Raw genomic sequence first — 25,194 nt, 5'->3', positions numbered from 1 at the left:
TCTTCCATCAGACATTTCTTTCCTTCCATTTCTCAATCACTATTTTGCAAGGATCTTTCCCTTCATGACTCTTGCAGCCATTTTTCCATCCTCATTAACTTCTCTTCTTTCAGTGCAACCACTGTCCTTTTACCTCTTCACTTTCACCTTTCAGAAACCCAACTAATCCTTCAGGTGATGCATACATTCACTTATAATTCTTAGTCTGGCTTGCTGCATTTGATGCTCACAATGTCTCGTCTTCTTTGGAGAAATCAAATGCATATTGGGTGATTGCTTCACAGAACATCTCCATTCATTCTGCTTCCATTGTGCCACTTCCTGGTTGGAAGCACGAAGACTATTTCTGACTATTACATTTTCAATGGTCATGAGTCAAAAAGTCATCTGCCATTTGTTCTGAATGATCACTAAAATTACCGCCAACCTTAAGCTTCATTTGCTGTAAAGCAGAGTTAATGTATCTCCAGGTAAGAATGAAACATTGGAAGGCTAGTCAGCACATTCCTGTTGGACTGTATTTAGAATGACACAGGAGAGATTGGGGGAAGATTTCTGGACTATTCACTGCTAATGGAGCAATGCAGTTGTTTAGAGTTCTAGCTCTAGGCTGGAGGATTACAAGTGTGAGAAGAATTAAAGAAAGAGAAATCAAGATTTACAAAGCATTCCTTCTGTTCTACCTCACTGCCAAATTTGGGGGAAATTATATAAGCTACCTGGATGGCTTGAGGGGATTTTATGTGCTGTTTTGGCTCATAATTCCTAGCAGGACTGATGCAAGAAGAAAGACTGGATAGACTAGGGTTATACTCTTTGAAAAATAGATTAATGAAAGAGGATCTCATTGAAATATATAAAAGTCTGACAGGACTAGACAGTTAGATGAGGAAGAATGTTCCCAATGTTGGAGAAATACAGAACAAGGGAGCACTGTCACAGGAGAGGGGGAAAGCCATTTAGGATTGAGATAAGGAGACACTTCTTCACAGAGAATTGTGAACTTGTCGTAGAAAGTTGTTGAGGCAGGATGTGACTTCTATGGTTGAAGAAATCAAGAGGAATGGAGAGAAAGCAGCCATGATCACACTGAACTGTGGTTCAGGTTAAACAGCTGGATGGCCTTCTCTTCTGCCCATATTCTTCGATCTGTGATTCTATTTCTGTTTCAGATTGTCAGCATTTTTTTTTGCTTCAATAACAATTTGATAAAGCATTAACATAATTAATCTCAGATCTTTTCTCTATTGCCTTCAAACAGGAAATACTTTTTATTTTGATCTTAAGCTAATTTCATCTCACATAGTGTAGACCCAGGAGCACCTGGGTGACGAAGACCAATGTTGTCTGAAAGTGGGGATACAGGTGCTTAGGGAGGGAGGAGGTCTAAAAGGGGTGTTTTTTCTTTATCTTCTCTCCTTTCTATATATATATATATATATATACCATATGGATTTGTAATATAAAATAATTGAAAGTTTTTTGTGGTTTTAAAAATTATAAATAATTTTTTTTACAAAGAGGCATTTCTAGAGGTTACTAAATAAGCAAGGCAGAGAAGGAACAGGACCTAAATGGCGCTGTCTGTAAGAAGTTTGTACGTTCTTCCTGTGTCTGCATGGGTTCCACTTTCCTCCCACCCTTTAAAATGTACAGGGGTTGTAGGTTAAATGTGTGTAATTGGTTGGCATGGGCTTGTGGATCAGAAAGGTCTGTTATCAAGCTGAACATCTAAATTTACAATTTAAAAATGCTTGCAAATGGTGTGATAAATTTGTGCTAATATTAACCTTTAGGTGTATAATATATATATTTTTAGTAAAGTTATTTTCTGGATTTGGAAACAGGGAAAGACAAACACACAATATGAAGATGACAGCTGGCAAGTATCAGAGACCATTTCTCTCCAAATTCTCTCTCTTTGGCTTGGCTTCGCGGATGATTTATGGAGGGGTAATGTCCACGTCAGCTGCAGGTTCATTTGTGGCTGACAAGTCTGATGCGGGACAGGCAGACACGGTTGCAGCGGTTGCGAGGGAAAATTGGTCGGTTGGGGTTGGGTGTTTGGTTTTTCCTCCTTTGTCTTTTGTCAGTGAGGTGGGCTCTGCGGTCTTCTTCAAAGGAGGTTGCTGCCCGCCGAACTGTGAGGTGCCAAGATGCACGGTTCGAGGCGATATCAGCCCACTGGCGGTTGTCAGTGTGGCAGGCACCAAGAGATTTCTTTAGGCAGTCCTTGTACCTCTTCTTTGGTGCACCTTTGTCACGGAGAGCCAGTGGAGAGCTCATCATATAACACGATCTTGGGAAGGCGATGGTCCTCCATTCTGGAGACGTGACCTACCCAGCACAGTTAGATCTTCAGGATTCGATGCTGTCGGCCTCTGCCATCTCGAGTACTTCGATGTTGGTGATGAAGTCACTCCAATGAATGTTGAGGATGGAGCGGAGACAACGCTGGTGGAAGCGTTCTAGAGCTGTAGGTGATGCCGGTAGAGGACACATGATTCGGAGCCGAACAGGAGTGTGGGTATGACAACGGCTCTGTATATGCTAATCTTTGTGAGGTTTTCAGTTGGTTGTTTTTCCAGACTCTTTTGTGTAGTCTTCCAAAGGTGCTATTTGCCTTGGCGAGTCTGTTGTCTATCTTGTTGTCGATCCTTGCATCCGATGAAATGGTGCAGCTGAGATAGGTAAACTGGTTGACCGTTTTGAGTTTTGTGTGTCTGATGGAGTTGTGGGGGGGGGCTGGTAGTCATGGTGGGGAGCTGGCTGATGGAAGATCTCAGTTTTTTTCAGGCTGACTTCCAGGCCAAACATTTTGGCAGTTTCCGCAAAACAGGACATCAAGTGCTGAAGAGCTGACTCTGAACGGGCAACTAAAACGGAATCATCTGCAAAGAGTAGTTCACGGACAAATTGCTCTTGTGTCTTGGTGTGAGCTTGCAGTTAAACATGCCATGGAATCAAAAGAATGGTTCACTGAAAACTAAAGTCACTTGTGTACAAACTACAGACCATCTGTTTGATTACTCGTGTTTTTAATATTGAAACTTCAAACAAAACAGCCACTTGATTCTGGGTCAAAGTAGACAGAGATGAAGTCATATGCTTTGACCATATAAGATATGAAGTAACTTTGAAGAAGCCTTAAATGAGGTTGTGTCATGTGATTAGACATTTTCAGAGAACGTATTTCTGCACCAGAGACATTTTGAAGTTAGAAGAATGTACTTGACCATCCTGTAAGTCACACAGGATTGAAATGCAGTAACATTCTGTCACATTTGTGGCCCAAAATGTGAAGTTAATAAAACATTAAACACAAGTTTTATCAGGTAAACTTCTCTGTGGCTTTTATTCTCCCGTTTCCTTTGTTCTCCTGCTTGTGCTCTTATCTCTCTCTCATACCACGTGACTTCCGGTACATCTCATACATATTCATTATCATGACATCCCTCCTTTAATCAGAAATAAACTTTACCTTCACTTACCAATATCCCTATGAAACATACAAACATCATTACTAATGGTAATGCTATAACTCAACTACATAAAGTTTACTTCCTACAGCACTCATACATGCACTTTATGATATAAGATTAAAATACTATCCCAAAGTTCTTATTAAAACTATGGCACAAAGTCTTCGTATCGTTTGGGCACTTTCCGGTTTCGTTTCGGCCTGCCTGCGATATTGTCGTCGCTTCTCGGTTGTTCACTCTCGGCGTCGGAAATACTGCTTGCCATGGCTTCGGGTGTTTCTGGCGCTCTAGTCACTTCATCAGGAGTGCTGGTAACTGCCTCTGGAACATCATCAGGTCTCTCAGTTTCAGCATCTCGTATTGGCCTTTCAACCTCTTCGCTCGATGTATCTCTGGACTGGTACCTTTTTACACTTGATACATTTCTCTTATACAGGACTCCAGTCGGAGACTTGACTGTCACCATACTGCCACTTCGGGATACGACAGTATAGGGTTGATGGTAATAAGGTGTGTCTAGCTTACCACCAGTTTCATGCCTCACTAGAACATTATCTCCTGGCATGATGTCTGAGTACTTGGCTCCACGTTTCGAATCTGTGTACAGCTTTGCTGCACCTTTCTTTTCAGCATCGTGGTCCCTCATCTCCTGGTCGTCTCGGATTTCCTTTATTTCTGGCATTTTTGTGCGGATTTTTCTCCCAAAAAATGCTTCTGCAGGACTTTTTCCAGTGGTTGCATGAGGCGTTTCTCGATAGACAGCCACATAAGATAGCAATGCTTCTCGCCAATTTTCTCCTTCTGTGTGTGCAATCCTCAATCGTTTTTCAATAGATTGATTTTGTCTCTCTACTTCTCCGTTGGCTTTCTTTTTCCTTTTCAACTTCTCCCATAAATGTCGATCAATCACATTACTGTCACTGCCTGAGTCTACAATGACCTGCACTGTCACTCCACCAATGATCACTGGGACCTTCCCAATTCTGACTTGGATTGTGGACCACCATCCTTCACCAATCTGGACAGCGGATCTGCAATGTTTGCTTTCCCTGCAATGTGGATTACTTTATATTTGTAGGGTTGTAGTCTGAGTACCCATCTCTCTATTCTGGCACATGGTTTGGATCTAGGTGCATAGATCACCTCTAATGGCTTATGATCTGTGATGAGTTCAAATTCAATGCCATATAAATATGCATGGAACCTCTCACAGGCCCATACAAGTCCGAGTGCTTCTTTCTCTGTCTGAGAGTATCTTCTTTCCACATCTGATAACGATTTGCTGGCATAGGCAATGATTCTTGGTCCTCCATCATGCATCTGGACCAACACGGCTCCTAAACCAACCGGGCTGGCATCCGCTATGACTTTGGTTGATGCCACCGGATCATAATATCCAAGCGTTTTTGCATCTGTCAGGCTTTGCTTCAGCGCTCTGAATGCTTTCTTCTGCTCAGATCCAAAATGAAATGGTACACCTTTCCTGGTTAGTTTCCTTAGTGGTTCTGCCACCGTAGTGAAATTAGGAATGAACTTTACACAAAAATTGACCAATCCCAGGAAACTCCTCACCTCTGTTGTGTTCTGAGGTTCACGTGCCTCTGCAATAGCTTTCACCTTGGCCTCTGCAGGGTTTAGTCCTTCCCGTGTAAGTCTGTGTCCCATGAAGTCCATTTCTGACACACCGAACTGGCACTTGTTTCCATTCACGGTAAGGCCTGCCTCCTGTAGTCTAGATAGTACACGCCTCAACCGTTTGTCATGCTCTTCCTTTGTTGGTGCATGGACTATGATGTCGTCAGAAATGTTGGCAACTCCAGGAATGCCTTGAATCACTCGATGGATGTCATACTGGTAGATCTCCGAAGCTGCATTAATTCAAAATGATAGTCTCTTGTAACGATACAATCCACAGTGAGTCACAAATGTTGTTACATCTCGGGAACCTGGATTCAGCTCTAATTGATGATAGCCCCATTTCGGATCAATTTTTGAGAATACCTTGCTGGTAGTTAGTTCTTGAAGTATTTCCTCCACTGTTGGTATAGGGTGTCGTTCTCTAATTATAGCTTCATTGGCCATTCTCATGTCAACACATAGTCTTATGTCACCCTTTGGTTTGGGAACAATCACTATGGGACTGACCCATTGTGTCGAATGTTCCACCGGTTCAATAATGTCTTGTTCGATCAATTCTTTAATTTTGGCTTCGACTTTCCCACGAAGTCCAAACGGAGTTCGGCGCATTGGTTGTGCCTTGGGTTTGACCGTTTAATCTACCGCTAGCTTCAATTGTTGACCTTTCAGCTTTCCTACTCCTTGGAAGACTGCGGGGAATTCTCGCTTCATATCCTCGTATGACTGAATTGAATTGACACAAGCTCCAATATGAAGTATTGCCAGGTCTTGCGCTGTGCTTCTACTCAGCAATGGTTCTCCCCTCTCTTCTATGACCATAAACTCTGCTTCGGTGTACTTATCTCCAGCTTCAACAGTTGCAGTAAAACATCCAATGGTCTGCAATGGCTTGGTTGCTGTGTATGGATACAGTTTCTTGGAACACTTCTTTGAGGTACAGATGATCTTTTTCCTTTTCAACTTCTCCCATAAATGTCGATCAATCACATTGCTGTCACTGCCTGAGTCTACAATGACCTGCACTGTCACTCCACCAATGATCACTGGGACCTTCTCATGATGTACTTCATTCAACGTAAATTGGTAACAACTCTGTTCCTCCTGGGTATCATCATCGTCACCGTCTATCTGGCGAATGGTGTCTTTCTTTCCAGGATACTTTCCTTTCCCCCAGGCTTTGCCTTTGGAAGTTGTACTCTTCCTCTTCTGGTCTGCATTGGACTTGCTTTTGCACTTCTTTGCAAAGTGGTCCTTACCTCCACACTTTCTGCAAACTTTGCCTTTGGCCGGGCAATATGGGTCTTTTCCAAAGTGACCTCGGTTTCCACATCGATAACACTCCATGTCCTGTGTCGACGTATATCTTGGCTGATTATGGCGATGTGAGAGCCTCTTAATTTGCTGGCTTGAGTTGTCTTTCAGGGTCATGGTATGAAATTGCCCTTCAACAGCCTCTAATGCAGCAGCAATGGTTAAAGCATCGGTGAGTTCCAACTCACTCCCTCTTTCCAGTAGACGTCTTCTGAGTTTATCTGATCTACAGTGCTGTACGACTTGATCCAATAATTGGTTGTCCAAAGCAGCTGGCATGTAATTGCATCTAACAGCTAGCTGGCGTAGTCTCGTCACGTACTGAGGAATTGTCTGGCCATCTTCTTGTCTCGTTCTCCGAAACAAATGGCGTTGAAATGTAGCATTCAGTGTCACTACATAGTGTGCATTTAATGCATCTACCGCTTTCTGGTACTCATCCTTTCTTCCAGTATTCAAAAGTGTCTTAAATGTTTCCCGAACAGCGGGTCCTGCAGTGAAAAGAAGTAACGCCCTTCTCTGCGCTTTTTGTTCAACTGTACCGGTATCTAAAAATAGGCCACGACTGTCGGCGTAGGATTCAAATTCTTCCAGCCATGCCTTTCACTTCACACTTACAGTACTTGCATCACCAGTCGGGTCAAAATGAGCAATTCCACTATGTGTTAGAAAGTCACCGTCTGCCCCAGCCATGAGGAAATATTTCAGCCCCAAAAGTATTGAGACAAAGAGAAAATTCTTATCACCTTGAAGTTGTCTGTAAACCTCTGTAATCTTGTTTAATCTTTAATTTTCTTCAAGCTTCTTTCATCCTCGTCGCAATGTCACATTTGTGGCCCGAAATGTGAAGTTAATAAAACATTAAACACAAGTTTTATCAGGTAAACTTCTCTGTGGCTTTTATTCTCCCGTTTCCTTTGTTCTCCTGCTTGTGTTCTTATCTCTGTCTCACACCACATGACTTCCGGTACATCTCATACATATTCATTATCATGACACATTCCTTTGGAGAAGGAAGGCTGCTTGTACTCTCCTTATGAAAAGGAGGAACACTGAAAAAGTGGTTTTGAAGAAAATAGCCACTTCTGACTATCTCTTTAAAAGAGAGAGGTCAGTCTCGCTGTGTCCAGTGTAACTGTTCACTTTTTGATTGAAAGAAAGCAAAATTAATCTTGCATTTGAAACATAACCATTTTAAAATTGTTACTTAGTTCAGCCATTGCTGGGGTTTGTGAAATCATTATGGAAGAAAACATAAGTTCTGTAACCTCCATGGAAGAGAGGAAAATCATCCATATGAAGAAACAGTTCTCTGAAAACAACTCGACAAGAATTTTGTGAGTTTTGAGATGTCTGATGCCTCACACTTATTCCATAATTACTTTTGAGCAACAACTTAAAGAATCTGAGTTTAAAATCAAAACTGACTGAATTTTAAAATGATCCCTTCAGAATTATGTCCGGACTGTTATGGTTTTGGGTTTTGCCACACACACACACACACACACACACACTTGTGTATAGTGGGGTTAAGTTAGAGTTAAGTAAGAAGCATTATATTATTAATAGTTAGTAATAAAAATAATTGTTTTGAAGCTACTATTGTCTTGGTGAATTTCTATTGCAGCTGGTCCAGGTACATAACAGATGGAATTAATTTCAATGGTCAAAAAGATCGGCAAAGGCATGGTGGGTCAAAGGGGCTATTTCTGTGCTGGACAACTCTGAAGAATGTGTACATTATGCACAAGGTTAGGCAGGCACTTCCTGAATGTTTAGTGTGTGTTCACATTTTTCTCTTAATCTGAGTAGGAATGATCAAGCAACTGGGAGAGAAATACAACCTGCCTCTGAAAACCAGCTTCAATACTACTCGAGGATTCTTTATTCAGCTGAGCTGTGAGGGGACTTCATTCCAAAATGGGCAGCTCCCTTCTGAGTTCATGAAGGTTTGTTATTGAATCAATCTTTGGTTACATTTGCTCCTGTGTTTTATCCTGTGCTGTTAAATTTTGCAATTAGATCATAGGTTGGCACAATGTGTTATAATGACTACATAAACCTACTTCACAACAATCTAATTCTTTACTTCACACCCATAACTCTTTCCTTTTTTTTATATCCATGTGCATGTCTAAGAGTCTTTCAAATATCCTTATTGTACCACCCTTCACCACTAACCCTGGCAATGCATTCCAGGCACTCACCACTCACATCTCCCTAAACTTTACTCCACTTATCTGAAATGGATGTCTTCTGGTATTGGCCATTGCTGGCATGGGAACGGGTGCTGGCATTTCACCCAATCTATGCCCCTCATAATTTTTGATTCCTCTACAAAGTCACCTCTCATCCTTCGATGCTCTAGGGAGAAAAGCCCCAGTCCTCTGTCAACCTTGCTTCATAAGGCATATTCTCAAATCCAGGCAACATCTATGGGCCTGTACTCCAGGATCCCTCTGTTCCTTCACACTGCTTAGAATCCCTCCATTAACCACATATTCCACCTTAAAGTTCAACTTTCCAAAAGTGCATCACTTCAGACTTTCCCATGAACATGAACATGTGTCATTGTTTTACAGCAGCATTTGCAGGTGTAAAATTACTCTAAATTACACTAGTACAAAAGAAAAATGAGATTGTGTCTTGTTCATTATCCCTTCAGAAATCTGATGAAAGAAGCTGTTTTTGGATGGATGAATGTCCATCTTCAGGCTCCTCTACTTCCTTACTGATTGTACCAATGAGAAGAGGGCATGGCCTGGGTGGTGGGGATCCTTGAGGAAGTGGCTGCTTTCTTGAGACACCACCTCTTGAAGATATCTATGTTGCCGCTGCCCAAGTTCATAACTCTCAGTAGTCTTTTCCTGTGCTGTACATTGGCACTTCCCTAGCAGACAGAGATGCAATGAGTCAGAATGTTCTCCATGATACACCTGTAAACATTTGCAAGAATCTTTGGTGACAACCCAAATCTCCTCAGACTCCTCACAAACTCTAGCCGCTGGCCAGCCTTCTTCATGACAGCATCAACTTGGAGGTACCAGGATAGATTTTCAGACATGTTGACAACTAGGAATTTGAATTTCTTAACCCTATCCACTGTTGCCCCCTCTATGAGGACTGGTTTATGTTCTGTTGGTTTCCTCTTCCTCAATTCAACAGTCAGTTTTCTAATGTCAAGTGCAAGGTTGTTGTTGTGCTACCACTTGATTAGCTGATCTACCTCACACCTGTAATTCTTCCTCATAGCCATCCGTGATTCTTCTGACAACCATGGAGTCATCGGCAAATTTGTACATGGCATTTGACTTGTGCCTAGTCACACAGTCATGGGTGTAGAGAAAGTAGAGCAATGGGCTAAGTACGGATCTTTGAGGTGTGCCTGGGTTGATCGTCAATGAGGAGGAGACGGTTCTGATTTGTACTGACTGGTCTTCTGATGAGGAAGGGTTCAGTTGCAGAGGCAGGTGCAGAGGAACCAGGTTTGGAAGCTTGCTGGTCAATACTGAGGGTATGAAACACACCCAGCTTACAGACCTTGCACGCCTCACTTCCAAGTAGCCCCAGCCAAGCCCTGATCTTGAAATATCATCCATGCTGTCTGCTGATCTCATGCCTTCTTTCACTCCTGATTTTCGGCTCGAGCTATGATCCTGAGCTGACCCTCACTTTGATCCCTCTATCAAGCGATCAGCATAATCCTCTGACATATTGCTGACTTGATTATATTTCTCATTCCCTGACCCACCAAACTATCAATGGACACCCCCACAAGCAACCCACCTTCTCTCCACCCCACACCCCTCCGGTCTCTGCTCATGAGATTGATTTCTTTTGCATGGAACATGATGCCTGGATTTTCTGTGAGGAGGAACATGACAGTTCAGTGCAGCTTGGAGGTCAGTGGTCAGCCGATAATGCTCCTGTGATAAGCTCATGTCCAAATATCCTTGAGACATGTAGCTATGCCCTGCGCTTTATTCTGGATTAATAGTCCAGGTTGAGGATGTTATATTCATTAAAGGACATCGTATGCTGATCTCAAATGGGCCAATTTCATTCTTAGTAGTTCAATCAATGTTGGCATCCCTCCAACAATGGTTTAATTGTGCTGGAATTTCCTGAAGCTAAGTTAAGAGTCTGACCTGTTCTTTAATTGACATTTGCCACAGTTAAATTTGTTCTTTCCTACTAAATGCAGAAGGAAAAGAGACAGGTGGTGTACATCATCCATCAAAAGTGGATATAGAAGATGTACAGATGTGTAGAACCACAACACACTAGACACTTAGTTGCACCAGATCACTGATGCAATCATGAAGAAGGTTCACCAGTGCCTATAATTCGTGAGGAGTTTGAAGAGATTTGGCATGTCACCAAACACTCTTGCAAATTTCTACAGGTGTACATTGGTTGACTGGTGGCATCTCTGTCTGGTGTGGAGGTGCCAATGTACAGGACAGGAAAAGACTACAGAGAGTTGTGAACTCGTCCAGCACGATCATGAATATCAGTTTTCACTCCATCAAGGACAATCAACAAGAGGTGGCGTCTCAAGAAAGCAGCTTCTATCTTCAAGGACCCTCACCTTCTGATTCTGCTTGGTTGCCTTTTTGTGATGTCTTTCCCACCTCCCTCTTACCTGAGTGTCACGTGCATTCCTTTACAGGTCACCTTTCTGAAGAACACTTACAATTTCACTACTCCTGACTTAATTAAAATGAATGAACGATCCCAAGAGTCTCTGAGGGAGATTTACCACATGACTTATCTGTAAGTAGATTAGGAATACCCGTAAAACAACCTTGATTCTTTAAAACCATTCCTGGCCTCTTCTCTTTTTTATGAGTCATTTAGTTAAAAGTGAAATATTTTCATTGGGGAACAGTCTTGGATCAGTGATTGGCAACTCTTACTTTTGAGGAGGGAACTCCAATCCAGATTGATGTTCTCAACAGATTGGTTCACTGTTAGCTTTTACACCTTTTGGAACGGGATGCTGAACTGAAGCACTGCTTGCTCGCTCAGAAGTGAATATCAATCTACTTTGCTATCCCAGTGATGAACAAGACTGTTATCCTTGAAGCAGTATCCAGAAAACAGTTATGACTTGTAGGATTTTGCATTAAGCTAAAAGGCTGATAATTTTCCTGCAGTACTTTTCAAAATCGTGTTCCATTGGCTACAATCTGTGACAATGTAAAAAACAATTATTTTTTATCATGGACATTATAGAAATGCAATAACTAGTGTTGTACAGAATGGAAGTAAGTCCTTCATCTTATTAGATCGGGACCAACAATCAAACATCAATCCATGTTATTCGCACTCCATTGTTGCCAAACCCTCAGCAACTCCCTTCAGATTCTAGTGCTACCTACATTCTTTTCTTTGGCTTGGCTTCGCGGACGAAGATTTATGGAGGGGGTAAAAGTCCACGTCAGCTGCAGGCTCGTTTGTGGCTGACAAGTCCGATGCGGGACAGGCAGACACGGTTGCAGCGGTTGCAGGGGCAAATTGGTGGGTTGGGGTTGGGTGTTGGGTTTTTCCTCCTTTGCCTTTTGTCAGTGAGGTGGGCTCTGCGGTCTTCTTCAAAGGAGGTTGCTGCCCGCCGAACTGTGAAGCGCCAAGATGCACGGTTTGAGGCGAGATCAGCCCACTGGCGGTGGTCAATGTGGCAGGCACCAAGAGATTTCTTTAGGCAGTCCTTGTACCTCTTCTTTGGTGCACCTCTGTCACGGTGGCCTACATTACTCAAGGTAAATAAACTGCCAAATAACATAGTTTTGGGATGTGGAATGAATGAGCTGTGAGATGACAACATTACCAGCTGTGCCACTGGGCTGACCCATTGTTGTCACAAATGATCATTTAAGAACTGATAGTGTTTAAGTTGACAAATTTGTATTATTTTGGGCCACTCATTTTTCACAGAGAAACAAGTGAGAACGTTTTGAGTTGCACTGAATCAAAACTTTGACTTCCTTTACAGGGTGGTGTGCAAACTCCTGGCTGAGATCTATAAGCACATTCATTGTCTGTATAAGTTGTCTGATGCAGTCTCCATGTTGGACATGTTACTATCCTTTGCACACGCCCGCACACTTTCTGATTATGGTAAGGATGTTCTTTATTGTTCCCTGTCAGGTTTCAAAAGTATCAGGAAAGCAAAATGGTCATTGTATTTTAACACAAGTAAGCAATGATACAGATTCAATTGTAATTCAATATCTGGCAATGCACTAAACTCCGCATGTCTTCTGTTTGGTTATGAGAACCATTCTACAGTTCAGAAATAGGTGCTTCAGCCATTGAGTCAACGCTAACCTTTTTTTGCCTAGTCCCGACTGTATCTGGACCATTCCACTCCCCTCCAAATATCCCTTAAATGTAGTAATTGAACACCCATACCCCTCATCTTTCCTCACTCTCACCACCCACACTGAGTGAAGAAGCTCACCCTTCACCCATGTCCTATACTTCTTGTCTCATCCAGAAAAGCCTTCTTGCATTTATCCTGTCTCTACCCCTTTTAAATTTGTAGACCACTATCAAATCTCCCCTCGTGCGTCAACACTACAGGCGATGAAGTTATTTCCCTATAACTTAGCTCTTCAAGTTCGTACAACATTCTTCTAAATTTTCTTTGCACTGTTGATATCTTTCCTGCACAGAGTATTCCAAATCTGGCTTCAACAATGTAATAGTGAAATTATGGTAAAACTGAAAAGGCCGAGGATTTCTTCTAGAAAAGAGAAGGATGAAGTGAAGTGTCTCTTCAAAAGTGTGAAAATTTTAAAGGCCAGTCTTGGCCACAAAAAAAAAGTCAGTGCTGAGACTTAAAGTTATCGACACCTAGTTTCTTCACAAAATCTTTTGATGTTAAGATATGTTTGGGTTGTTTTAACCGTATAAATATACTAAATGCTTTCATCAGTTTGGGACATTTTTTTGCCAATTACATCTTTCTGGTGTTAATATTCTTTTTTAAAAAATTTAGACTTACAGCAAGGAAACAGACCCGTCTGGCCCACAAACCCGTGCCCCTGAAATACAGCAATTAACCTACAATCACAGTACATTTTTGAACTTCTGATATTTTTAAATTTCATGTATTATGTCTGAAATTAAATGCATTTGTATTTCTTTGCTTGCTCATCCTTGATTAATTGGCTCCAATGTCTTGGACTTTGGCTTCCAGTTTGAATATTGAAATTGTGCTATTCATGATGAATTTACGGTATTCAGGTTTAACTTCAAAACTCCCCAAATCAAATTACACTTCTAGAATGTGTTCTATGGCACTAAAGCCTTTTCCAAGTGTGGAGAACACGTTTTTATGCTGAAAGCAAGAGCACATGCTTCCCAACCTGACGTAGGGGGAAACATTAAATGCCCAAGATGGCAATACATGCAGATTATTCCCAATAAAAGAGATTGTGTGGGAACTAAGACTATCTGTTGAAATCAGATTATTCCTCCTCTGTTGACATTTAGATCGTGAGGTAAAAATTGCAAAAACATAGAGAAATGGAACAGGGTGATATTATGTGGTCAACAGAAGAATCTACAGAAGGTGGTGAATGCAACTCAGAACATCATGTAAACTTTCCTCCCCTCCATGGACTCTATCTACATCTCCTGCTTCCTCAGAAAGGCAGCCAATAGTGAAAGATCCACCCCATCCTGACACGCTCTTCTCCCTCTGCCCATCAAAGAGTATGAAATTTTGCACTAATGGGTTTAAAGGGCAGTTTCTTATTCAGAGCTATCAAGTTCCTGAATGAACCCCATAAACAGTGGTCTCATGCTGCTCTTGCTCTATACGAATTGATTTTTCTCATTGAAACCCTACACTCTGTAATTGTGCTCTTGCTCCAATGTTTTGAACGGCTGCATACGTGTTAGAGTTGACTTGTGAGACTGCTCGTGGAAGAATCTTTCTTACTGTACCAGGTATAATGTGACAATAAACATAAACTTGTTGAAATCTTTTGTTGCAACCAGGCAATAGTTGAACATGTGGGATTGAAATGAGTGGGTAGTACTAGCAGTTTTGTGGAGAAACCATATCCATAGACGCTTTCAATCTGAATGACAGGCTAAGATTTTAAAAGAATTTATTAATTTAATCCAATTGATATCTTTTAATACAGACTTCTATCTGCACATCAAGTAAGACCGAGGCATAGTTGATAGGCAGCCAAAAGACAATGTTATTTATCAGATATGTTCCAAACCAAAAACTTCAGCTTGTTACTGAAGGACTGGTTCTAAAGCTAACGTGTTTTATTCATGCTGACTATTTGATTTCTTGATTGATTGCTGTACATGCATGTTAACTTTCAGTGATTTGTGTATAAAAATGGCCAAGCCCTTCCATACAACCAAACCTTTTAATGTCTAACCATTTAAAAAAACCTGCAAATCTTGTTTTTTTATTCCAAAGTAGGTGACTTCATAGTTTTCTGTTCTGTTCCATCTGCCAAGTATCAGCCTATTCACTTAAAATGTTTGTATCTGCAGGCAATACTGACAAAGATTGGAGTGAAAAAAGTCCACAGATACTTGTGATAATTGTTAATACTTAAAAGTGATGAATAAACTCAGCAGGTCCAACAGCGTCCACAGGAGGCCTTTAGTCCTTCATTAAGGTAAGCCATACACTAACGAAGGACTCTGGTCCAGAGCATCCTTACCTCCTTTGGACATTGCAGGACCTGTTGAGTTTCTTCAGCACTTTTGTGTATTAACTGACAAAGATTGGGCCATATTTCCTGTTATCCAACACTGTCATTTATTCCTTCCTCAAACCGATATCTTTCCTTTAGTCTCCGTTACTGCTTTCTGCCTTCTTATTAAACCTTGTATTTTCCATTTCTCTCGAATTAAGCCTTGATGAGGAGTGAAAGGTCTTTGAATTGATATGTTAACTCTGTTTTGGCGTCTTTACAATGCCATCGAAACTGGTGAGTGTTCCACCAGTTTCTTCCATTTCACATTTTCAGCATCTGGAGTTTTTTTCTGTGTTTTGAGTTACTGTCTTTGAACATGCAATATGGCTTTGAGTACATTTAAATGGAAGAAACCTGCAATGGTGATCTCTTAATGGATGATATTTAGTCATGAGGGAAAAGATTTGAAGTTCAATCTCTAGCTCTTGCCTTTTTACTCTTAGTCTTGGTGGTTCCTAATGAGGTTCAAGAAGTTAATATTGAAATCTGATCTGATTGCAGTTTGTTTTGTCTCAGTTCGTCCAGAGTTCACTGACACTTTGGCTATAAAGCAAGGATGCCATCCTATTCTCGAAAAGATATCAATGGAGAAACCTGTTGCAAACAACACCTACATCTCCGATGAAAACAACTTCATCATTGTCACAGGGCCCAACATGAGTGGGAAATCAACCTACCTGAAACAGGTTGCTCTTTGTCAGATTATAGCCCAGATTGGTAAGTAGGAGGTAGATGGTAGCATTGGCTGCATGCACAGAAGGTGTTTGAATCTCAGTAACGGTCAGGAGTAACACGAATATTCTTGGAATGTGGAGTGGTGGTGAAGGTGGGGTGCAGTTTTCATGGTTAGTGTGATAGTGAAATCACACTAATCTTGATCTGAGATTTCAAGTCCCAAGTATATTTACTGAGGATAACTTGCACCTCAGTAAAGATCTGGACCTATTGCAATTCGCCGACCGTCACATGCACTCCACAGCAGATGCAATATCACTGGGTCTCCACTCAGCTCTGGATCACCTAGACTACAGCAACATGCACATTAGGCTACTCTTCAACAACTATAGCTACCAACTGAAAACCTACTTAAAGGTCAAATTGGGAAGCAGACTGAGGTTACCAGAAAGAAGCAGCTTTGAATATGTGATTACAGACACAATGATAATTAAAAGATTTATAACAAACATTTACATCAAGCTGCAAGAGAAAGAAAATGATGAAACAAGCTGTAAACATAAACAGTAGGAACAAGATCTAAACATAAAGAAAAAAAATGAAATATGGGAAAAACTATGCTCTGGAACTATGAGAAATACAATAAACACGAGATTACGCAAGATACAATATAATTGGTTACACAGGCCCCAAAAGTTAAATAAATGGGACCCAACAGTATCAGACAGATGTTTTCGCTGTAAGAAGGAAACAGGAACAACAGGACATGCAATTTGGGGATGTGAGAAAGTGGAAAAAAATGAGAGAAGATCTAAATCAGGTATTAAATAAAATCACAAAAAGCAACAAACCAAAAAATCCAGAGATCTTTCTTCTATGTAATATAAGTAAAGAATTAGGCCTCAAACTGGATGAAGTGCAAAAAAGATTTATTATGAGAGCCTTAGCTATAGCAAAAAAATGTACAATGTCAATCTGGAAATCAGAAGAGAGCCTGAGAATACAGCAATGGTACATGGAAATGAATAAATGTATTCCATTGGAAAAAAATGACATATAATTAAAAAAATAAAGTCACAGTATTCAAACAAATTTGGGAACCGTACATGGAACATCACAGAGAAGGCTTGCCTCAGACCTCCATCCCCCTAAAATGATAGAATGAAAAGAAGACGAAATGAACTGACCCAGTGTGTAAAAGTAGATGACACAATTTTCTTGTTTATTTTCATTGTGTGATGACATTGTTTAATGGGTTCATTGTAATGTATATGTTGAACGTTTAGTAGGTGGGGAGGGGGTGGGAAGGGAGTGGGGAAAAAGGGGAGAAAATGACAATGTGTATATTCAAGAGGGAAATGTTTATGTGTATTTTGGTTAATATGGTTCATAGTGTGAAAAATTTAAAAATTTAAAAAAACATCTACAGCTTAGTTTTCAATATCCACATACCCTCAGTGCTGGTGAACAAGTTCAAAACCTGCACCCCCCCCCCCCCCACTCCACAACTTAATCCTTGACTTCCTCATTGGAAGACCACAGTCAGCACAGATTAGAACCAATGTCTCCTTCTCAGACGATCAACACGAGTGCACCTCAAGGATACCTGCTTAGCCCACTGCTTTACTCACGATGCACCCATGACTGGTGGCCAGGCACAATTGAAATCCCATCTATACATTTGCTGATTACACCATGGTCAATCACAGATGGCAATAAGGAAGCGTACAGGAGGGAGATAGATTAGCTAGTAGAGTGGTGTCACATTAACAACCTTCTCGTATTCCACACCGAAAACATAAATCTGAGTCCCTAAAACCATATCTTTTTAATTTTTCTGGTGTCATGTGTAACTGATGTAAAAAATTATAATTAAACTATATCTCCCAGTAATCAACCTAGCTAAAGCATCTTCACACGTCTTTACCCAATCTTCCTCTGGTATAAAAAGTTGTAATTCCTTCTCCCATTTATCTTTTATTTTAAAAACTCTGGGTTTATTTATCTTTTCTTGCAACAAAGTATACATTTCTGATATAAAACCTTTTTTCAAGGAATCTATAATTAACTTTTCAAACCTAGTCAAAGTGGGAAGTTTAAATTCCTGTCCAAGAGATTCTTTTAAAAAAGCTCGTATTTGATAATGAGCAAATATTGAATTCAATGATGTCCCAAATTTTTCTTGCAATTGAGCAAAAGAAAGAAAGACACCCTTTTCAAAACAATCTCCCACCATTCGAATACCTTTCAAATCCCAATCCTTTAAATATCGACTATCCATCAAAAATGGAATAATTTTTGAGCAGTAATTTTACCCTTAGTTCCAATCATATAATCTCTCTTATATCAAATGTCAAAGGCCTTACTAAAGTCTACGTAGATAACATCCACAGCCTTTCCTTCATCATTTTTCCTGGTAATCTCAAAAACTCTACAAAATTTGTTAAACATGACCTACCACACACAAAGGAATGTTGACTATGCCTAATCAGTCCCTGGCTATTCAAATACTTGTACATCTGATCTCTTAGGGCATCTTCCAATAACATACCCAGAAATGACATCAGGCTCACCAACCTATAATTTTGCAGATTGTTTTTAGAGACTTTTTTTTAAATTCAGACATACAATAGTCCTATGAGTCTGTGCTGCCAATATACCCCATTAACCTACACCCCGATACTTTTATTTTAAACAAAAAAGCTACCATCCAATCCTCCAGCACCCCACCTGTGACGACCCGTAACTAAATATATCTGCCAGGACTCCTGCAATTTCTGCACTATTCTCCCTCAATGTCTGAGAGAATACCTTGTCAGGCCCTGGGGATTTATCCACCCTTATTTACTTTAAGGCAGCAAGTGCCTCCTCCTCTTTAATCTGTACAGGTTCCATGACCTCACTGCTTGCTTACCTCACTTCCATAGACTCTGCCAGTTTTCTGAGTACTGTGTACATTTCTGGTCATCACATTATAGAGTCAAAGAGCCATACAGAATGGTATGGACCTTGCAGTCCAACTTGTACATACTGACCAAGTTGTCACTCAGGGCTAGTTCTGTCTGCATTGGGTCTGTATTCATTCACCTATCCATATATCTGTCCAAATGTCTTTTGAAGTTCATAATTGAACCTGTTTAAACAGCTTTATCTGGAGCTTATTTCCGATGCGGACCAGACTTTGAGTGAAAAGGTTGCCCCTCAGACCCCTCTTAAATCTCTTCCATCTCACCTTCTGATGCCTTCTAGTTCCCAAACTTTATCCATGTTTCCCCTGATTTTGTGGAGCTCTCAGCTGTGCATCAGGGAATAAAGACCCAGCCTCTTCTTCTAATTCAGTTCTTCAGTCCCAGCAAAGTTCTGGTGACCCACTTCTGCACCCTTTTCAACATGGATATCCTCCCAGTAGTTGGGCAATCAGAACTGCACACTCTACTCCAAGAATGGTCTTACTACCACCTGTTTGCAGTATACTCCAAGTATGGTGTTACTACCACTTGTGTGCAGTATACTCCAAGTATGGTCTTACTACCACCTGTGTGCAGTATACTCCAAGAATGGTCTTACTACCACCTGTGTGCAGTATACTCCAAGTATAGTCTTACTACCACCTGTATGCACTATACTCCAAGAATGGTCTTACTACCACCTGTGTGCACTATACTCCAAGTATGGTCTTATTACCACCTGTGTGCACTATACTCCAAGAATGGTCTTACTACCACCTGTTTGCAGTATACTCCAAGTATGGTCTTACTACCACCTGAGTGCTCTATACTCCAAGTATGGTCTTACTACCACCTGTGTGCACTATACTCCAAGTATGGTCTTACTACCACCTGTGTGCACTTTTCTCCAAGTATGGTCTTACTACCACCTGTGCGGTCATATCATGATATCTTAACTTGTATACCTAATGAAAACCAGCAGGCCAAACATCATCTTCACCACCCTCTCCATATGAGTCACCACCTTTAAGAAAGTATGCATCTGTAACCTTGGTCTATCTTCTCCATCACTGTCCAGTCCTCAACCAAGTGCAACACCTTGCACTTGACAGTTAAATTTCATTTGCCATTCCTTGGTTCACTTTCCAAACTGTGTGTCGGACCATATAGCGGTTACTTTCGACCTAGCTTTGCCTCACTCCCCAAACAAATCTAGTCTTCCTCTATGCTATTTCTGCTTACTGTGAATAGGTTCTCGGAAGCCCTTATAGCAGTGCCAAGTACTTATCATCATGGAGACACCCCCTCCCCACTTCAACATGGCGGTACTTTCACCCCTATTTAATACTTGTTTTTCTATCCTGAACACTCAAGGAGAAGAAAACCTAAGGTCAAGACTGCACCTTGTCTCAATACCACAAACACCACGAGGAGGGAATTTCCCTTGAAATACTGAAAAACAACCTGCAAACAGTCAAGGCCAAAAAAACAACATTTTTTGCCATCCTAATTTCCAACAACTCTGAAAATCCCAAGGTCTGTTCAATATCATCAACTCAATCATCCTGCACCTAATACCAACTCTGATGCATCCCTTACCAAATGTGAAGCATTTTAAAAATTCTTCCTAAACAAAGTCGAGACCAACACCCCCCCCCCCCACCCTCAATTGAACTGTACCACAGCTCTGTTTATCCAACCTGTATTGTTTCAGCCCAATCACACTACCCACCCTTAGAAAGATTGTGTTCGCCGTGAAGCCGAGAACCTGCCCCCTCGACGTTATTCCTCCTCTCCTACTGAGGGATGTTTTTGACATAGCTGGTCCTCTCTATTATTAACAGTTCCTTGGCTTCGTTCTAATTTGTTTCAAGCCGCGGTCCTGCCTCTCCTTATAAACAACCAGCCTACACCCTCTACACCCAAATTTACAGACCTGTTTCTCAACTTCTATTCCTGTCAAAGGTCTTTGGAAAAGTTATTCTTAGCCAACTGTGGCCCTACCGACTTCAAAACAACATATCCAAAAGATTCCACTCAGGTTATAAGGCCCACCATAGCACCGAGTCAGCCTTACAAAGAGTATTCAATGACCTGCTCCTCGCCACTGACTCAGGGAACTCCACCATTATAAATCACCTGGACCTTAGCGCAGCGTTCGATACTGTGGATCACACAGGCAGAGGGTCAGTGTTGATGGCACGGCCCTGAGCTGCTTTAAATCATCTCAGTGATAGGACTTTCTCAGTCAACATGGGCAAATTTTCATCTTCCTCTGCTTCCCTCTTCTACGGGGTCCCACAGGGGTCTATTCTGGGCCCCATTCTCTTTTCCTTACACATGCTTTCCCTTGGCTATTCATCCAAAAACATGGCATCTCCATCCACTGTTACGCTGATGATACTCAGCTGTATTTCCCCCTGAAACCCAATGATCAAGCAAAGATTACCAGCCTCAACGACTGTCTGAAGGACATAAAGTTCCGGGTGGCTCAAAACTTCCATAGGACCATAGAGCGATACAGCACAGAAAACAGCCATTTGACCGTTCCAATCTGTGCCAATCAATAAAACTAGCTAGTTGCACTGCCTTACTCTCATTCCATCATTCTCCAGACCACACATGTCAAACTCTGGCCCGCGCACCAAATTTGGCCCGCGATATAATTATATTTGGTCCGCAAGATCATTTCAAAAATGTATTCGAGGTGGCCCGCCCTGCAGCGAGAGCCGATGCTGTTTTTTGGTAATGTCACCCCCACCATCCTCCCCCTTCATTGCACATCCTTCCCCATTGTAACACGAGAAATTGTAACACGAGAAGTCTGTCGATGTCATCAGCCGGCAAGCCAGTTGGAAGGCTCCCCGCACAACCACTCACTTCTCCCACCTGTCGAGCGGTGCGGCGGATGGGCGAGCGCCTGTGATTTCCTGTCGGCGCGACGGGCATGGCAGGGTGCACTAAATATTTATTGAAATTTTTCAACAACATCTGCATGTTTTCTCTTCTTTCAACATATGTAATGTTAAACTTTAGGATATAACTTTAGGAGGATAATGTTACAGGTCAGGAGGAGGTAGCTCAAGTTCACCCTTTGCTTGACCTGAGGGAAACCTATTTGGTCCCTGTGGAGATGTAGTCAGCATTCACAGGCACCGGACGGCCCTTCCACAAAGCGAGCGCATTTCTCCCGGTCGCCACGGCCTTCAGCGCTTGCACCTGCGCGGACCCCAGGGATGGCTGGTTCGGCCCTGCACGTGAAGAGAGAGATGGTGGCTGTCCGCAAAGGCTGATCGGCAGCGAGCTGGGCCTGAGTGGGTGGGTCAGCAGGGGTGGGCAGAGGGTGTAGGTGAGGAGTAATGGGCAGGGGAAGTTATGGTGGTGCAAGGGGCAGTTAGAAGGAGGGATGAGTAGAAGGAGGGGTGGATAGGGAAGAGGTAAAAGGGTGAGTAGGGGAGGGGTGATTAGAGGGTGAGAGACGGGTAGAGGGAGGAACTTGTTGAGGGGAGAGGCAGTAGAGGGTCGTGTATAGGATGGGGTGGGTAGAGGCAGAGCGAGTGGAGTGAGGGGTGAGTAGAGGTTGGGTAAAGGACTGGTCAGGTAGAGGGATGGTGGGTCGAGGGTGAATAGAGGCCTAGAGCCTGAGGAGTGAGCAGGAAATGCTGAGTCCTGATGCAGGCCAAAATGGACACAGCCTGTGAATGCTGACTACATCTCCACAGGGGCCAAATAGGTTTCCCTCAGGTCAAGCAAAGGGTGAACTTGAGCTACCTACTCCTGACCTGTAACATTATCCTCCTAAAGTTATATCCTAAAGTTTAACATTACATATGTTGAAAGAAGAGAAAACATGCAGATGTCGTTGAAAAATTTCAATAAATATTTAGTTCGGCCCTCGACTTAGTCCAAGTTTTTAATTTTGGCCCTCTGTGAATTTGAGTTTGACACCCCTGCTCCAGACTGCTCCTATCCATGTATTGATCCAATTTATTCTGAATCTGCATTCACTACATAAGATGGCAGCTCATTCCACACTCCTACCCCTCTTTGAATGGAAAGCTTTCTGCTAATATTCCCCTTACATCACTCCCTTTTCAGCCTAAAGCTATGACCTCTCGTATTTATCTCCCTCAATCTAAGTGGAAACATCCTACTCACATTTACTCTGTTTATACCCCTGATAATCTTATAAACCTCTATCATGTCTCTCCTCATTCTTCTTCGTGGTCAGGAGTATAGTCTTAACCTGTTTAATCTTTCCCGGTAACTCAATTCTTGAAGACCCGGCAATATCTTAGTAAATCTTCTCTGCACTCTTTCAATCTTATTGATATCTTTCCTGCTGCTGGGTGACCAGAACTGCACATAATATTCTAACTGTGGCCTCACCAATGATTTGAATAACTTCAACATAACAGTCCAACTTTGACACTCAATACTTTGATTTATAAAAGTGGTGCCATCTTCAGGGAGCAATGTATACATATTCCCAGATCCCTTTGCTCCTCCGCACTCCTCAATGGCCTACCATTTGCTGTGTACGTCCTACCCTGATTCGCTCTTCCAAAGTGCAACACCTCACACTTACCTGCATTGAATTCAATCAGCTATTTACTGGCCCAATTTCTTAGCTGGTCCAGATCCCTCTGCAAGCATTGAAAATTTTCCTCACAGTCCACGCTGCCTCCTATCTTGCTGATCCAATTCATCACATTATCATCTGGGTCATTTATACAGATAACAAACAATAATGGTCCCAACACAGATCCCTGAGGCACATCACTCGACACAGTTCTCCAGTCTGAGAAGCCACCATCCACCACCACTCTCTGTTTTCTTCCACCAAATTCAAATCCAGTTCACAACCTCTCTATGTAGATCTAGTGTCCTAACCTTCTGAACCAACCTCTCATGTGGACCCTTGTCAAAGGCCTTACTAAAGTCCATATAGACAACATCCACAGCCTTTCCCTCATCAACCTTCTTGGTAACTTCCTCAAAAACTCTACAAAATTTGTTTAAACACGACCTACCACACATAAATCTATGCTGATAACTGTCTATATATCTATATATCCTATCTTTCAGAAATCCTTCGAATAAGTTACATATTACTGACGTCAGGCTCACTGGCCTATAATTGCCTGGTTTACTTTTAGACCCCTTCTTAAACAGCTGAACAACATGAACTATACTCCAATTCTCCGGCACCTCCTCTGTGACTAAGGACATTTTGAATATATCATCCAGGGGCCCTGCAATTTCAGCACTTGTCTCCCTTAAGTTGTGGGCAATATCATATCTGGTCTAGGGGATTTGTCTACCTTTATTCATTATCGCTAAATGAAGGCAAATCTGAGTATATCCTATTTGCATCGCCCCAACTCCACCAAAATTATCTCCATATCCTTGGTAAGCGAACCACTCTCATCAAACCACACATCAAATCCCTTGGTGTGATATTCGGTTCCACCTTCAAGTTTGACAAACAAGTCAATGCAGTAGTAAAAGCTAGCTTTTTCCAACTCCTCACTATTGTCACTGAAAGACCTCGACAAAGTTATCCATGCCTTCATAGTCAAATAGAAACACAGAAGATAGGAGCAGAGGTAGGTCATTTGACCCTTCGAGCCTGCTCCGCCATTCAACGAGATCATGGCTGATCTTAAAGTTCAGTACCCCGTACCTGCCTTCTCTCCGTAACCTTTAATACCCTTATACTGAAGAAATAGATCTAATTCCCTCTTAAATATATTTAATGAATCTGCCTCTACTGCCCTCTGTGGCAATGAATTCCACAGATTCACCACCCTCTGGGTCAAGAAATTCTTCCTCATCTTGGTCCTAAATGGTTTGCCTATTATCCTCAAACCATGGCCCCGGGTTCTGGATTTTCCCATCCTTGGAAACATCCCATCTGCATCCATTCTGTCCAGTCCTGCCAGAATTTTATATGTCTCTATGAGATCCCCTCTGAATCTTCTAAACTCCAGTGAGTTCAATCCCAATTTGTGCAATCTTTCCTCATAAGTCATTCCTGCCATTCCAGGTATCAGCCTGGTGAATTGCCTCTGCACTCCCTCCATTGCAAGAACATCCTTCCTTAGATAAGGTGACCAAAACTGCACACAATACTCCAGGTGGGGTCTCACCAAGGCCCTGTACAGCTGCAGTAAGGCATCCTTGTTCCTATACTCAAACCCTCTTGATATGAAGACCAACATACCATTTGCCTTTTTAACCGCCTGCTGTACCTGCATGCTCGCCTTCAGAGACTGGTGTACAAGTACCCCTAGGTCTCTAGGCACTTCCCCATCTCTTAATCTATTGCCATTCAAATAGTAATCTGCCCTCCGGTTTGTATTACCAAAGTGGATAACCTCACATTGATCCACATTGTAG

General features: G+C 41.9%; 1 protein-coding gene across 1 annotated transcript in view; it reads left to right on the top strand.

Moving 5' to 3' along the window:
- msh4 (mutS homolog 4) overlaps nucleotides 1-25,194 on the top strand; it is a 230,093-nt gene that overhangs the window by 157,492 nt on the left and 47,407 nt on the right. The window contains exons 13-16 of the mRNA XM_069942394.1: nucleotides 8,244-8,380; nucleotides 11,104-11,207; nucleotides 12,427-12,551; nucleotides 15,686-15,886. Coding sequence (XP_069798495.1) covers nucleotides 8,244-8,380; nucleotides 11,104-11,207; nucleotides 12,427-12,551; nucleotides 15,686-15,886 — 567 coding nt within the window. The remainder of the gene's footprint in view (nucleotides 1-8,243; nucleotides 8,381-11,103; nucleotides 11,208-12,426; nucleotides 12,552-15,685; nucleotides 15,887-25,194) is intronic.

The sequence above is a fragment of the Narcine bancroftii genome, chromosome 5 (genome assembly GCF_036971445.1).
Source record: "Narcine bancroftii isolate sNarBan1 chromosome 5, sNarBan1.hap1, whole genome shotgun sequence".
Lineage (NCBI taxonomy): Eukaryota > Metazoa > Chordata > Chondrichthyes > Torpediniformes > Narcinidae > Narcine > Narcine bancroftii.
The sequence above is the reverse complement of the archived record's forward strand: the minus strand, read 5'-3'. Positions and strand labels throughout refer to the sequence as shown.